This window comes from Lithobates pipiens, unplaced genomic scaffold (assembly GCF_037356315.1).
Source record: "Lithobates pipiens isolate NorthernLeopardFrog02 unplaced genomic scaffold, aLitPip1_a1.2 Scaffold_30, whole genome shotgun sequence".
Lineage (NCBI taxonomy): Eukaryota > Metazoa > Chordata > Amphibia > Anura > Ranidae > Lithobates > Lithobates pipiens.
Window position 1 is genome coordinate 140,867,962 of NW_027507791.1, and position 15,661 is coordinate 140,883,622.

Sequence of the window (15,661 nt, forward strand, 5' to 3'; positions counted from 1 at the left end):
TGGTAAAAATAATGTCAAGCAAAGAAGTTCAACAAGTTCTAGTCTGCAAAATGCATTGGAAACTTTAAATTAATTCTGCAAGCCCTACAGTGTCTTTAAGACAGTAAGGGTGCCTATAAACCTGCATGATCACTTCCATAATGTAAAATCAGGGCTTCTTGCCAGTCGCTACCACAGCTGATACTGTGACATACCCATATCCTCTGCTGTTACCAGGCTTATCACTGTCTGTACAACTCAGAATACCTAGGGAGACTAAGGAACATAATTAGTATGTTTGCAGTGTCCTAACTGGGGTTTCTTATTCCTATGTAGGAAATCCCCAATATCTGGTCAGACCGTCCAATGTCTCCTACCTTGCTGAAAGTGTTGGCTCTGGAAGTATTGCACCTCCTAGATTTGCGCCAAGTTATGCTGGATGACATGTTTGCTGATGTAACACTATTAGTTAACAGCTATCTCAGTGCTCGTTGCCCCAGAAGAGAAGATGTTTTAGAGAGGGCTGAGGTAAGCCTAGTTTATATATGTTTCTTTATATTTGAACTTGAACTAACAAGTGAATGCTAAAGCTAGTATGTTTTGAAATGAAAATGTTCATTTACTTATAGATTTAAATATTTAGGAATTTAAAGCGGTATTAAATCCAAAAGCAAACATTTGTTATATTGCAGCTTACCAATTCATGGATGTGGTGGTTGTAGTATTATTTTTTTAGGCTTTCTTTCTTCTAATTTCATCTGGTGATCCAGCTAGTAAGTCTGTAGTTTTTCAACATAGAAGCACTCTTGGAGTTACAGGGATAAGGCAGACCATTTGACCCTGGCAGGGGGTGCTTAAAATCATCAGATTCCCAAAACAAAAGAAAACTGCTGTAAATGGTTATAAAGTATTAGCTGGAGTTCAGCTTCAATTTGTTACTGAATTTAAATCTGCTACTACTTCTAACACTCCCCCTCCCCCTCCCCCCAGACTGACAATGCTGCTCTTCAAATCTGCCCTTGTTCTCCTTCATGCAAAGTGGTGACTATAATACAGGAGGTGTTACTGGCCAGATCGCCAGCGAAAGGGAAAACCCTAAAAATAGAAAACTAATACAACACTACATCTATTGCTTTGTAAGCTGCAATATAATACATTTTTGGTTTTGGGTTTAATGCCACTTTTAAATATATAAGCTTGAGTTAAATAATAATATACTGTGTGTTAATGTTCATTTTTCTTTTTAATAAGAAATAGAAAGCTGCTTCTTATTGAGTCGGAGATCATGTCAGCCTCAGCCTGCCTTTCAGGCTCAGCCAATCAGAGGAAGCTTGTATTAACTGATGGAATACTTTATGTGCAAAAATCTAAAATAAATGCATATTAAACATACTTCATATAATACAAAGCTGCATTGGAATGGCTTTGCACTGTTAAGAAGGTCTTGTCTCACAGCCGTAACACAGAGCTGTATACTATATGTAAAAAAGGGGCAAGAAAATACTGCGCTAGACCAAAATAAACAAGAAAAAACACAATAGCTGCTGACACTCAAAGTCAAAAACAATATACAAATTGGTGTAGCACTAAATAATGCAACCAAATCAATGGAAACATCTGTGCATTTGACTAAAAGGAAAATTAAACACACAATGAAGGGACTAGTGACAATGAATCACTAGTTCTCAGTGACAATAATGTAAGTGTAAACCACTCAAACACATGGGGGAAAATGTGTACAAACATTGATGCATGTAATGCAAAAAATAAAAAGTGAAACAGTGTGTGTTCACAAATAATGAACACCAAAGTCCAAACAAGTGCGTTAAAAAAAGAGCAATCAGCTTCCAGACAGGGTGTTGACATGTAATCCAGGTGAACCAATTAAATGCCTGTACACTTCAAGGAATTCTCAGATAAGAAGTTGGGTACTCTTACCTGATACGATGGACAATCCTTGGTTGATCCTTGGTTCCTGGTGGTTCAATGCTGCAAGGAAGCCACGCTGGATGGGATGATTGATCTTGCGACTCCACACCATAGGACGAGACAGCAATGGAAAACCGGCAAGTTGAGCCAAGAAATTATAGTAGGGGAAAAATGGTCAGCCTGTATGAGCTTCAGAGCTAAACACACATCCAGCCAATCAGAGAATCCTGTGTGACACAGGATTCTCTGATTGGCCGGATGTGTGTCTATCTCTGAAGCTCATACAGGGTAACCATTTTTCCCCTACTTGATCGATATAAAGTGATTTAACTCAAAAAATAAATATCACTATAAAAACGCGATAAGAAACACAACAAATCACTGAAAGCAGGAATAATCTGGAGTAAATAGTGAATAAAATAGACAACTATGTGCAAATTGCAAATAAAGTGCCACAAATGAACATACATAAATGTGAATGAATCCCCCAAAAATATTCTATATGAGGCTAGAAGTCCTCTGAATTAATGAATAAAGTGTTAAAACGTCCACCTCATTATATATAATATTTTTTGGGATTCGTTCACATTTATGTATGTTTATTTTTGTGAAGGATTATTACTTCACGTGATTTCAGGAAGAATTTTGGACACTTCATTGCAATTTTGCACATTTATATACACTACCGTTCAAAAGTTTGGGGTCACCCAAACAATTTTGTGTTTTCCATGAAAAGTCACACTTATTCACCACCATACGTTGTGAAATGAATAGAAGACATTGACAAGGTTAGAAATAATGATTTGTATTTGAAATAACATTGTTTTTACATCAAACTTTGCTTTCGTCAAAGAATCCTCCTTTTGCAGCAATTACAGCATTGCACACCTTTGGCATTCTAGCTGTTAATTTATTGAGGTAAGCTGGAGAAATTGCACCCCACGCTTCTAGAAGCAGCTCCCACAAGTTGGATTGGTTGGATGGGCACTTCTGGCGTACCATACGGTTAAGCTGCTCCCACAACAGCTCAATGGGGTTCAGATCTGGTGACTGTGCTGGCCACTCCATTACCGATAGAATACCAGCTGCCTGCTTCTGCTGTAAATAGTTCTTGCACAATTTGGAGGTGTGTTTAGGGTCATTGTCCTGTTGTATAATGAAATTGGCTCCAATCAAGCGCTGTCCACTGGGTATGGCATGGCGTTGCAAAATGGAGTGATAGCCTTCCTTATTCAGAATCCCTTTTACCCTGTACAAAGCTCCCACCTTACCAGCACCAAAGCAACCCCAGACCATCACATTACCTCCACCATGCTTAACAGATGGCGTCAGGCATTCTTCCAGCATCTTTTCATTTGTTCTGCGTCTCACAAACGTTCTTCTTTGTGATCCAAACACCTCAAACTTGGATTCATCCGTCCACAACACTTTTTTCCAGTCTTCCTCTGTCCAATGTCTGTGTTCTTTTGCCCATCTTAATCTTTTTCTTTTATTGGCCAGTCTCAGATATGGCTTTTTCTTTGCCACTCTGCCCTGAAGCCCAAAATCCCACAGCCGCCTCTTTACTGTAGATGTTGACACTGGTGTTTTGCGGGAACTATTTAATGAAGATGCCAGTTGGGGACCTGTGAGGCGTCTGTTTCTCAAACTAGAGACTCTAATGTGCTTATCTTCTTGCTTAGTTGTGCAACGCGGCCTCCCACTTCTTTTTCTACTCTGGTTAGAGCCTGTTTGTGCTGTCCTCTGAAGGGAGTAGTACACACCGTTGTAGGAAATCTTCAATTTCTTTGCAATTTCTCGCATGGAATAGCCTTCATTTCTAAGAACAAGAATAGACTGTCGAGTTTCAGATGAAAGTTCTCTTTTTCTGGCCATTTTGAGCGTTTAATTGACCTCACAAATGTGATGCTCCAGAAACTCAATCTGCTCACAGGAAGGTCAGTTTTGTAGCTTCTGGAAGGAGCTAGACTGTTTTTAGATGTGTGAACATGATTGCACAAGGGTTTGCTAATCATCAATTAGCCTTCTGAGCCAATGAGCAAACACATTGTACCATTAGAACACTGGAGTGATAGTTGCTGGAAATGGGCCTCTATACACCTATGTAGATATTGCACCAAAAACTAGACATTTGCAGTTAGAATAGTCATTTACCACATTAGCAATGTATAGAGTATATTTGTTTAAAGTTAGGACTAGTTTAAAGTTAGCTTCATTGAAAAGTACAGTGCTTTTCCTTCAAAAATAAGGACATTTCAATGTGACCCCAAACTTTTGAACGGTAGTGTACCTATTTGCACATTTGGGACACTTTATTTGCAATTTGCACATAGTTGTCTTTTTTATTCACTATTTACTCCATGTGCAGTTATTCCTGCTTTTAGTGATTTATTTTTTGGGTTTCTTATCAGTGTTTTTATAGTGATATTTATTTATTTTTTGCACTTTATATAGATCCGTTATGTTTTAGTGCTTTGTGATACTTTTTTAGGTTTTGGCTGCATTAGATACATTATTTTATCACTTTGACTTCTGTCACTAGTCATATTTACTATTTACTCTCAGTAGTGCGAGAGACACATTTATTTTTCCCCTACTATCGTTCCTTGGATCAACCTGTCTGACGGTTTTTCCATTGCTGTCTCCTCCTATGGTGTGGAGTCACAAGATCAATTATCCCATCCAGCGTGGCATACTTGCAGCATTGAACTACCAGGAACCAAGGATTCAGAGCTTACTTGACCCACTGCCGTACGGCATGTGTGTTCACCGATTCCGGTAAGAGTACCCAACTTATTATCTGAGAATTCCATGAAGTGTTTATAGGCATTTAATCGGTTCACCTGGATTACATGTCAACACCCTGTCTGGAAGCTGATTCCTCTTTTTTCACGCACTTGTTTGGACTTTGGTGTTCATTTGTGAACTCACACTGTGTTTCACTTTTTCCCCATGTGTTTGGTTGGTTTATACTTAAAATATTATTGTCACTGAGAACTCGTGATTCATTGTCACTAGTCCCTTCGTTGTATACTGTACATAGCTGAGGCTACATACAGTTTATACAGCACTCCTAGCAGGTACACCTGTTAGTGTACAAAATAGTTTGGGCTAGCCAAAGGACCTAGGTAAAGTGACAGTAAAGCTGGCTTTAACCCTGTCGCTGCTAGGTCTGTACGTTGTACAGGTCTGACAGACCTGTTTCACACACAATCTGGTGGCTGCAGCAAAAAAATAAAGTTGCATGGGCTGGCTGCTTCTGGGTTTAGTACTTTGAGTCACAAACATGGAACAAATATGCAGGATGTAAAAATCGTACTACTTATCTCCATACTTGTTTCAAGTCAGTTCGGCCTTAAGCACACAGAGGCTGCAAAGTCCTGTAGCGTAAAATCCTTAGTACTTTCATGCCTAGAGAGTGGCAGATGATGCATGCAGCCACCTGTAAAAGTGAATACTTGTATGTGATCAAACATGTACAAACAAAGATGGCTTGTGTATTAGCTTTTGCGTGCATGTGTGCATATGACATAATTCCCAAAATGTGCCGCTTTCGCAGTTTCAGAAGGAGGGGTTATCAGTTATAGCCTAAATACAATATATTCTCTGTAGAAAAACAAAGTAAAGTGACAGGGCACAACAACCTAAGTGCAGTAGTAAAAATATAGACTGGTAATGATGACACATCAATTGCATTTATAAAAGTGATGGAAGAGAATTGGCTTGTCCGAATCCTGGATAGAAGATAGGATCAAACAGCTTGTCCTGGCCAGTGGTGAGATTGTGTGCAAAAAGAAAAGCCACCCTTGCCTGGATGCTTGTGCTGCTAGTTGCTGGATTACAGCGGTGTCCTTGTGGCTCAGAACAGACAGATTATTCCAGGTTTGATAATGACAATAGGTGTTGGTACGCAGTGTGTTTAGGAGGGCCTCTTCCTTTGAGCCCCTCTGAAATGTACTGGCTAGCAACACGCTGTGTCACTCTCTAACGCAAATAGTCTATCTTTTCAGAGCCATGTAGATGCTGCAGGTCACTGATGTAGTCCAGCAATCAGTGGTGCAAGCTGTGCTGTTTCTCTACCATTTAGCTTGACTCCAGGGAGAACTCAGGATGTGTCCTTGTGCACGCAGTCCTACAGTTGGCCAAGTGGAGCTGTTTGAGTATATAAACAGTAATTAAGGGGCGCTCTGAAATAATCTATGTGAAAGATTAATCAACCAATATCAATAACAAAGTAGCATTGGTAGAAAATGCTTAGAACAATAATCTAATCACCATATACAAAAAAATAATAAAGTATCAATAACCAAAATATGGTGAACGTTGGTGAACCACCAATCATAAGATAAAGTCCCAATAACGTGTCTCTTCATAGATAAATTCTGCAGATCCAAGTGTAGAAACAAATGTTAATTGTGATATAGCAGCTATTGGCGTGCGTTCCAGGCCTTCATACCGACAAACCAGAGGGCTGGAAGTGGCGTCAAAAAGCGTGACCAGGTACCGCTCCAATTCGTTGTTAACGTCCTCAGGAAGCGTACTAGGTCACTCGTAATTAGCACTATCGAATCCTTGTAAGGCTATGGCGAATAGAGGAGCAGGTCATGCGCAGCCTCAGTACCGCTCAGGCAACACAATGAACATATGCCATCACTAACATTCATGTCCATAATGTGTAACATGGCAGAAAATACAACACATATACATTTTTCATAAAAAATATATATATATATATATATATATATATATATATATATATATATATATATATATATATAAATAATGATTGTTCTTGAAAAATAAGGAAATGACAGATAAATTAATAAGCATTAACAGAATTCCAGCACAAGATCATGGACAATAAATAAATAACTAAAATAAAATATTAAAATATATATACTATACTTCCTCAAATAAGGAAAAAAAAAAATATATAGAAATATTCCAACCCTAAACCAAAACAAATAAATATAAATATGTACAAGCACCTACATCAAAGAGGCACGTGCATAACACGTGAAGGCGAAAAAAAAAACCTGGAAATAACACCAGAGCTTGATCAAAAAAATTCAGAAAAAAAACTAAAATTGGACAACCAGGTATAAGTACTGTATATGTTTGAAAAATAAATGTATTAAAGGAAATGAAAAAGAGAGGGAGAATGGAGAATCAGGGACATGGAAAGAGGCCTTGATTTATAAACTTCAATACAAAAGGAGGGACAGGGAAGAAAATTTCCAAACTGTTTCTAATCGACTAGTCATTGGATAAGAAACAATTTAGATCAAGTTAAATATTCATTCCCAATGGTTGCAAGGTTTGTAATTTATAAATCCATCTAGGTTTGTTTTTCAAAATTTCTCTTTTCATATGCGTTCCTCTCCGGTCAGCTGATAAAGGGGGAGGGTTAGTGATAATGTCACGTGAATATTATCAAGAGATAGGTAGACTTTTAGCTGACTCAACCACCTATGTGAAACTTAGGGGCGATCCTACCCAAGATTTAAAAAAGGAACTTAGTAAGTGGGTGTCAGAAGGGAAAAATAAAGAAATCCTTAATTTGAAAGAAGCTGAGTATCTCATTCCAAATGCTCCTAAGATTCCGGTGATGTATATATTACCTAAAGTGCATAAAAATAAAGAATTTCCCCCCGGTCGACCAATAATTAGTGGGATGGATTCCCTCTTTTCGAGGTTAGGGGAATATTTAGACGTTTTTTTTAAAACGCTAGTCCCCCTCAGTCCCTCGCACCTCAAAGACAGTAGAGATTTGATAATCTCTCTACAAGGATTGGTGGCCACAGAAGATATCATTATGATAACAGTGGACATTGAATCCCTTTATACTAGGGATGCACCGAATGGGTTTTTTGGTGCCGAAACCGATACCGAAAATGAAAAATACACTAGGCCGAAAACCGAAACCGATACTGAAACAGCACCGATACCGAAAATGACAGTTTTTAAAAAATATTTTTATACAGGAGGTGGTCAGAGACTGGGGACATGGTACCGGAGGTGGTCAGAGACTGGGGACATGGTACAGGAGGTGGTCAGAGACTGGGGACATGGTACAGAAGGTGGTCAGGGACTGGGGACATGGTACAGGAGGTGGTCAGAGACTGGGGACACGGTACAGGAGGTGGTCAGAGACTGCATGCATGGTACAGGAGGTGGTCAGAGACAGGGGACACGTTACAGGAGATGGTCAGAGACAGGGGACACGGTACAGGAGATGGTCAGAGACAGGGGACACGGTACAGGAGATGGTCAGAGACTGGGGACACGGTACAGGAGATGGTCAGAGACTGGGGACACGGTACAGGAGATGGTCAGAGACTGGGGACACGGTACAGGAGATGGTCAGAGACTGGGGACACGGTACAGGAGATGGTCAGAGACTGGGGACACGGTACAGGAGATGGTCAGAGACTGGGGACACGGTACAGGAGATGGTCAGAGACTGGGGACACGGTACAGGAGATGGTCAGAGACTGGGGACGTGGTACAGGAGATGGTCAGAGACTGGGGACGTGGTACAGGAGATGGTCAGAGACTGGGGACGTGGTACAGGAGATGGTCAGAGACTGGGGACGTGGTACAGGAGATGGTCAGAGACTGGGGACGTGGTACAGGAGATGGTCAGAGACTGGGGACGTGGTACAGGAGATGGTCAGAGACTGGGGACATGGTACAGGAGATGGTCAGACTGGGGACATGGTACAGGAGATGGTCAGAGACAGAGGACGTGGTACAGGAGGCATCCCCCATTGCAGCCAGTGTGCCCCATTGCAGCCAGTGTGCCCCATTGCAGCCAATTGCAGACAGTGTGCCCAATTGCAGCTAGTGTGCCCCATTGCAGCCAATTGCAGCCAGTGTGCCCCATTGCAGCCAATTGCAGCCAGTGTGCCCCATTGCAGCCAATTGCAGCCAGTGTGCCCCATTGCAGCCAATTGCAGCCAGTGTGCCCGATTGCAGCCTGTGTGCCATTTTGCAGCCAGCCTGTGCACTGTGTGCAGGGAAGAGAGCCGCCTCTGCCGCCTGTTTGATAACAGCGCCGGGAACATCACAGCTTTCATTTCAATAGCTGTGTGTTCCCGGCCGCACGCCGTCACACGCAGCCCCTCCCCCTTGTCCGGGCACTTTGATAGACAGATAATCCGTCCAATCCTGCGGATGATCTGTCTATCTAAGTCCCCGGACAAGGGGGAGGGGCTGCGTGTGACGGCGCGCGGCCGGGAACACACAGCTATTGAAATGAAAGCTGTGATGTTCCCCGCGCTGTGATCAAACAGGCGGCGGAGGTGGCTCTCCTGCGCTATACAACCCCCATGATGGGCGTCACCAGGGGCGGGGGACGGAGCCACGCCCCATTTTCGGCTCCATTATCGGCCGTTTTTCCCTTTCAGCAAATTGCCGAAAAGGGCATTTTCGGCCGATATGTTTCGGCGGCCGAAATTTCGGTGCATCACTACTTTATACTAACATACAGCATAATGATGCACTGGATGCACTAAGATTGGCATTAATTAAAGAGTCGAATCTTAAAAAATGACAAATTAATTTCCTATTAAAGGGGTTAAAACTAGCCATGACCAATAATTTTTTCTGGGCAAATAATGATTTCTATAACCAGATAGGGGGGGTAGCCATGGGGGCACGGTATGCCTCGAATATAGCAAACATTGTGCTTAATAAATGGGAATCTGAGAGCATTTTCTTTAAGATGAATGGTTCTTTGGTGTTCTATAAAAGATATATCGATGATGTGATCCTGTTTTGGCACAATGAATAGGAACAAATATGGTTTGAAATTCACAGCAGAACCAAGTATAAAAGAAGTAAATTTGGACCTTATCACCAAACAAGATGGTGGGTTTCAAACTAAAACTTTCTTTAAGGCCACTGACAGGAATGGCTATGTGCCTACGCACAGTTGCCATCACCCTCAGTGGATTGGAGCAGTCCCCAAGGGGCAATATATGAGACTCGAGCAAAATTGTATGAATGAAGTTGATTTTCACACACAGGCGGGGAATTCTGACAGAACGATTCTTAGAAAAAGGATATAGTTCAGAGACCCTAAGTAGAGATCTTGATAAAGTGGCAAAGATGGAAAGATTATCTCTACTGTCCCCCAAGCTTAGATCAACATTCAAGGGGGAATTAGCTTTTGTGACAGGATTCAAAAGACAATACAAACAATTAGAGACCATTTTCAAAAAATACTGGCCTATTTTATTAAAAGATAAAGATCTTGCATCCACTATTCCAGATAAACCTAGATTTATTTATAGGAGGCCCCCAGGCCTCAGAAATCGGCTAGCCCGAAACGTACCAGATCCCCCAAAGAGGTTGGTAACTTTTTTGGATGGTTCTGGTTTCCATCTCTGTACTAGATGTCGTGCGTGTAAACTTACAAGGGGACACGGGACACCTAAAAAAAAAAATGCTCAATTTTGTGTCATGTGTGACGGGAGAGGAATTTAAGATAAAACCTCTCATTACCTGCAACTCAGATCACGTAACATACGTATTGGAATGTCCGTGTTCTTTGCAATATGTAGGCCGCACGACTAGACAATTAAAAACTAGAATTAATGAGCATCTTGCAAATATAAAAGGTTTTCCCAACCATAGTGTGTCGAGACATTTTAAGCAGTGCCATAATAGTGATCCTGCACTGTGCAGGTTTTATGGCATTGATAAAATTACGAGACACTGGAGAGGAACGCATATGAAAAGAGAAATTTCGAAAAACGAAACTAGATGGATTTATAAATTACAAACCTTGCAACCATTGGGAATGAATATTGAACTTGATCTAAATTGTTTCTTATCCTTCACGTGTTATGCACGCGCCTCCTTGATGTAGGTGCTTGTACATATTTATATTTATTTGTTCTGGTTTAGGGTTGGAATATTTCTATATATATTTTTTTTTTCCTTATTTGAGGAAGTATAGTATTTATATTTTTTTATATTTTTTTTTATATTTTATTTTAGTTATTTATTTATTGATATATTTATTTTTTGTCCATGATCTTGTGCTGGAATTCTGTTAATGCTTATTAATTTATCTGTCATTTCCTTATTTTTCAAGAACAATCATTATTTGTTTATATATATATATATATATATATATATATATATATATATATATATATATATATATATATATATTTTTTTTTTTTTATGAAAAATGTATGTGTTGTATTTTCTGCCATGTTACACATTATGGACATGAACGTTAGTGATGGCATATGTTCATTGTGTTGCCTGAGTGGTACTGAGGCTGCGCATGACCTGCTCCTCTATTCGCCATAGCCTTACAAGGATTCAATATAAGTGCTAATTACGAGTGACCTAGTACGCTTCCTGAGGACGTTAACAACGAATCGGAGCGGTACCTGGTCACGCTTTTCGACGCCACTTCCGGCCCTCTGGTTTGTCGGTCTGAAGGTCTGGAACGCACGCCAATAGCAAATGCGGAAGGACTTTTTCATTTGGTCGGAGAGTGAGTTTTTCGGTCAAAGCGAGCAGCCCTAGTGCCGGGTCAGGCACACAACCACGTAAGGAGCCATTTGGCTGTCTGTTTTTATATATTTTTTTTTTTATTAAAGTCAGTATTACGCTATGTATCCTTTTGTATTATTTTTTCATATCTGCCGCCTGAGTCTGTGAAGGGGGACATATCATCCACTGTCATTTCCATCAGTATCCATATGAGCAGGCATTACTGTACAGGCGCTGTTTGACTTACTTTTTAATTAAAGTGGTTAAACGAATCTGGTAAGCAGTTTGGACTCACATCTTCACAACTGGTGTATTGCTGCGTGTTTGGTGGAGGGAGTCGCAAGCTTTTCGGATTTGCTGCTATATCACAATTGACATTTGTTTCTACACTTGGATCTGCAGAATTTATCTATGTAGAGACACGTTATTGGGGCTTTATCTTATGATGGTGGTTCACCAATGTTCAGCATATTTTATTTATTGATACTTTATTATTTTTTTGTATATGGTGATTAGATTATTGTTCTAAGCATTTTCTACCAATGCTACTTTGTTATTGATATTGGTTGATTAATCTTTCACATATAGATTATTTTAGAGCACCCCTTAATTACTGTTATTATCCATTAAGGTGTTTTTTTCACTTTCCCAGGGAGCAGCTTTTTTTGTATTTTGTTTTTTCACATGGCGCGAAATTTGCGCAGTTGAGGTTCAACTGTTTTTTTCACTGTTTGAGTATATGTTCTCTGTATGTCCCTTGTTTTATTTTCCTTTTGTAGCCATTGTATTCTTGTGATTTGAAGAATTAAGTTTTTCATCTTTTGCAGACACCCTGCTCGCAGCTTCCCAAAGAACTTCAGCAGCTTCCTGTCTTACAGCAAATGAGAAGAGAATCGGCACTGAAAGAATACAATTTTAACAGCCAGGGATTCCTTATAAGATCAGAGAAAAAGAAGCCATGATCTCTAGATTAGCCTTACCTAAATCACAATTGGTGCTAGGAGATTTCCTTTATTATGTGCACACTTTCACCCTTTGTTTCGTAACCCACAGGGCAATATATTGGCAGTGGTTCCTCTTATGTTACAGCTCACTGGTAGAGTTCCTAGGAATTTTGGTCTTTTTTATTATTTTACATGCATTTAGAAAATATAATTTTTTACTAAAAAATTGTTGAGGATTTTCCATGATCCCAGTTTGCTTTCTGTCTATTCCTTTAACACAGTTATCAAAATAAAATGTGATGAGTGATCCATCATTTTTCCGTAGTCACTGGGAACTTTCCCATTTAGTACATTTGTAGAAGGGTGGATTTTCTCTTAGTTCAGGCAGATTTATTTTCACTTAGTTTTGTGCTTGTCATAGGAAGTGGAGAAATCACCCCATTTAGGAAAAGCACAATAATGAAAATATGGCAGAGGATTTAATCCCTACCTACTCTGTCCAGAATTTAAAAAAAATAACCTTTTTTCTGCTTTAAAGCGGTAGTAAACTCTTGAAGAAAAAAAGTTTCAGCCTGCAAGTCAATATCATAATGTGCTAGTATGTAGTGCATACTAGCACATTATGAGAGACTTGCCTTCAAGCAGCGCGCTGACAGGGCTGCCATCTTCACCCGCTCTTCTTTCTGGATTTGCGGGCTCCATTCGTCTGAATGTCCGAGTTGCATGCACACCGGAGTCTTGGCCATGACGTCACTGGCTGCTACTCGCTTGAATATCTCCTAAACGGTGCACGTTTAAATGCTATTCATTTTGCCTACATGTAAGCTTTATTTTACACTTGCCTGTAGGTAAAAATAGAAAATTAGTTTACTACCACTTCAATGTTTGGCAAAATTTAGTTAAATTACTATTTTTTATTGTTTGAAAGTTACCAGCTTCTCACTGATCTATATACATGAGTATACATGAGCATCTTCCAAAAACAAATCTGTACACTTATCAGCCACCTGAGCATTTTATAGGATTTCTTCTTTGAAAGAGAAAGTGGAAAGGCTGCACTCTTTTTTCCTCTGATTGCTTACCAGCTATTTTATAATAGTGGCTGGACAGCTCATGGAGAGGCAAAGTTGGTAGTAATGCTTTGTGTCCTTCAACAATGTCCACCTCCACCTTCTAGTAGGGGCATAGAAACTCTGCATTATACCATCAAGGCAGATGGGTGCCAGTAAGAAAACGTGAAGTATCAGTATATTTCTGTGTGATGGAGAGGGTTGTATGTGTTGAAAATACACATCTTAAGACCTCATGTATTTCACACATGCACACCTAGATTGTGTTGTATTGGGTTACATATCTGTAACTCGATGAGTTCTGAAGAGGAGAACATGGATTATGTTCATGTACTGCCTAATTTGCCACTCTGTCCAGCATTGGAAATCCTTTTTCTTTAAAAAGGCTTTGTTAAAACAGATCTCAAGGTAACACTAGGTGAGACAAAAACAGAAATACTCTGGAGATTTTATTGCCGTGTCTTTGTTCAGGAGATCCCTCAAAATGGTAAAATGGTAAATGTAATTGCTACACACACAGCTGCTCTATCCAAAAGGGAAAAAAAAGGTTTTGTTCCGAGTTTAATTGTTAATATATTAATTGTTGAACATTTTACATTCATATGTGAAAGAAGCAAAAACAAATAATTATTTTTGCTTTTAGTTTAGTTGATTTTCTGCATAGTCTGTTGAAAGTGTTTATAATTTATCCAATTGTTGAAATTACATTTGGTTTGTTTGCTTTACAGTGGTTACCTTTTTTTTAATATAGATTGCATATTTCTTTCAAATACTGTACATATGTACCAGTAATAACCAAATAAATTGTTAATACAGTTCTTGTTTTTTACAGTCCTTTTTGCCTTTAACCAGAACAGTGAAAAGCATAATGCTTTTAAAGTATACTGGAGCCTGAACATGAATGGAAACAAAGATGGGGGGGATGTGGTTTAGTTTGATCTGTTAACAAAACAACAAGAGTAAAGTTGAAGGGTAACAACGCATTTTACAGCACCCAATTTGAAAAAAAAGTTACAACACAAAAAAACACCCACAGTCACACTACTGATCAGAGTTATAAAATAGGTTAAAAAGAGCAGTTTTAGAGTCTATTGTAGCAACCGTTATAATAATTAGGATTCTGTTGTACCAGCCTAATTGATCTCCTTTCGCATATCATTATTTCAGGACAGCAACTGGAATAAAACAAAGCGACTACATTGTAAATTCTGGTAGTGAAATAGGACTAATAGCCTACATGAGGTTATCAGGCTAGAAATTGGCCATAATGTGCACTGGAGTATCCCCAACTGCTAATGATACATCAGTGATAATGGTTGAATAGCCATTTGACTTGTTGACATGATGGACCATGAGTAATACTAGCCATATTATCTCTCCATGAGAACCAGATGTTTTAAACATTTTTCAGAGTATCCTGTCCCATGTAATTTTTTTTAAAAGTGTATATAATTGAAGGGCTTGTGTTTTGGCTATGGAGCTGGATGGACACGAGCTGAGCTCTGTGCTGAGGGAGCAGCCCCATCGGCATTCAGGAGTGTTAATCCTTGTCTGTGTGGAGAAGAACAATCTCGGCAGGATTTGCTGGGATACGTTATCCCATCAGCCACGCTATTCCTGTTTCTCCCGCTGTACCAGGTATCTGCTCTCAGTATGGCGCAGAATAAGACGTCGGCTAAGAAGGAGCAGGCCGTGTCCATGCCAAAAAGCCCTGCAGTCTTGGAGAGCTCCCCCACAACTGTCTCTGTATCCTTGCAAGGGGCCACTGCATACAGACTCATAGTTACATATGTGGTAAAGTTGAAAAAAAATACTGATCTATCCATTTCAACCTGTGGCATATGAGTGCTCTTGTGTTTATTTCAATAGTACATTGTACATTCCTGTATGTTGTGATCATTAAGGTGCACATCGAATAGTTTTTAAAACTATTGACTCGGATTCAGTAGTTTCAACTCAGGAGCTTCAATCCATGATAGCTGATAGCTAAAGCTGATATGAATAACTGAGCAGCAGAGATTAAAGTGATAGTAAAGGTTTGTTTTTATTTGTTTAAAATAAAAACTTGTCATACTTGCCTCCACTGTGCAGTTAGTTTTGCACAGAGTGGCCCTGAACACCCTTTTCTTGGGTCCCTTGGCGGCTCTCACGGCTCCTCCCTGCATCCGATAACCCCCTAGGAGAATCACTCTCCCGAGGGGGTTACCTTGTAGGCACACTCAC

At 39.8% G+C, this 15,661-nt stretch overlaps 1 protein-coding gene across 2 annotated transcripts in view; it reads left to right on the forward strand.

Moving 5' to 3' along the window:
* The window catches only part of EXD1 (exonuclease 3'-5' domain containing 1), a 618,256-nt gene extending 604,002 nt beyond the window's left edge, over window positions 1-14,254 (forward strand). For both annotated transcript variants that reach the window (XM_077464920.1, XM_077464919.1), the window contains 2 exons: window positions 316-507; window positions 12,252-14,254. In XM_077464920.1, the coding sequence (XP_077321046.1) occupies window positions 316-507; window positions 12,252-12,386 (327 nt within the window). In that variant the 3' untranslated portion in view covers window positions 12,387-14,254. The remainder of the gene's footprint in view (window positions 1-315; window positions 508-12,251) is intronic.
* The last annotated feature ends 1,407 nt before the right edge of the window (window positions 14,255-15,661 follow it).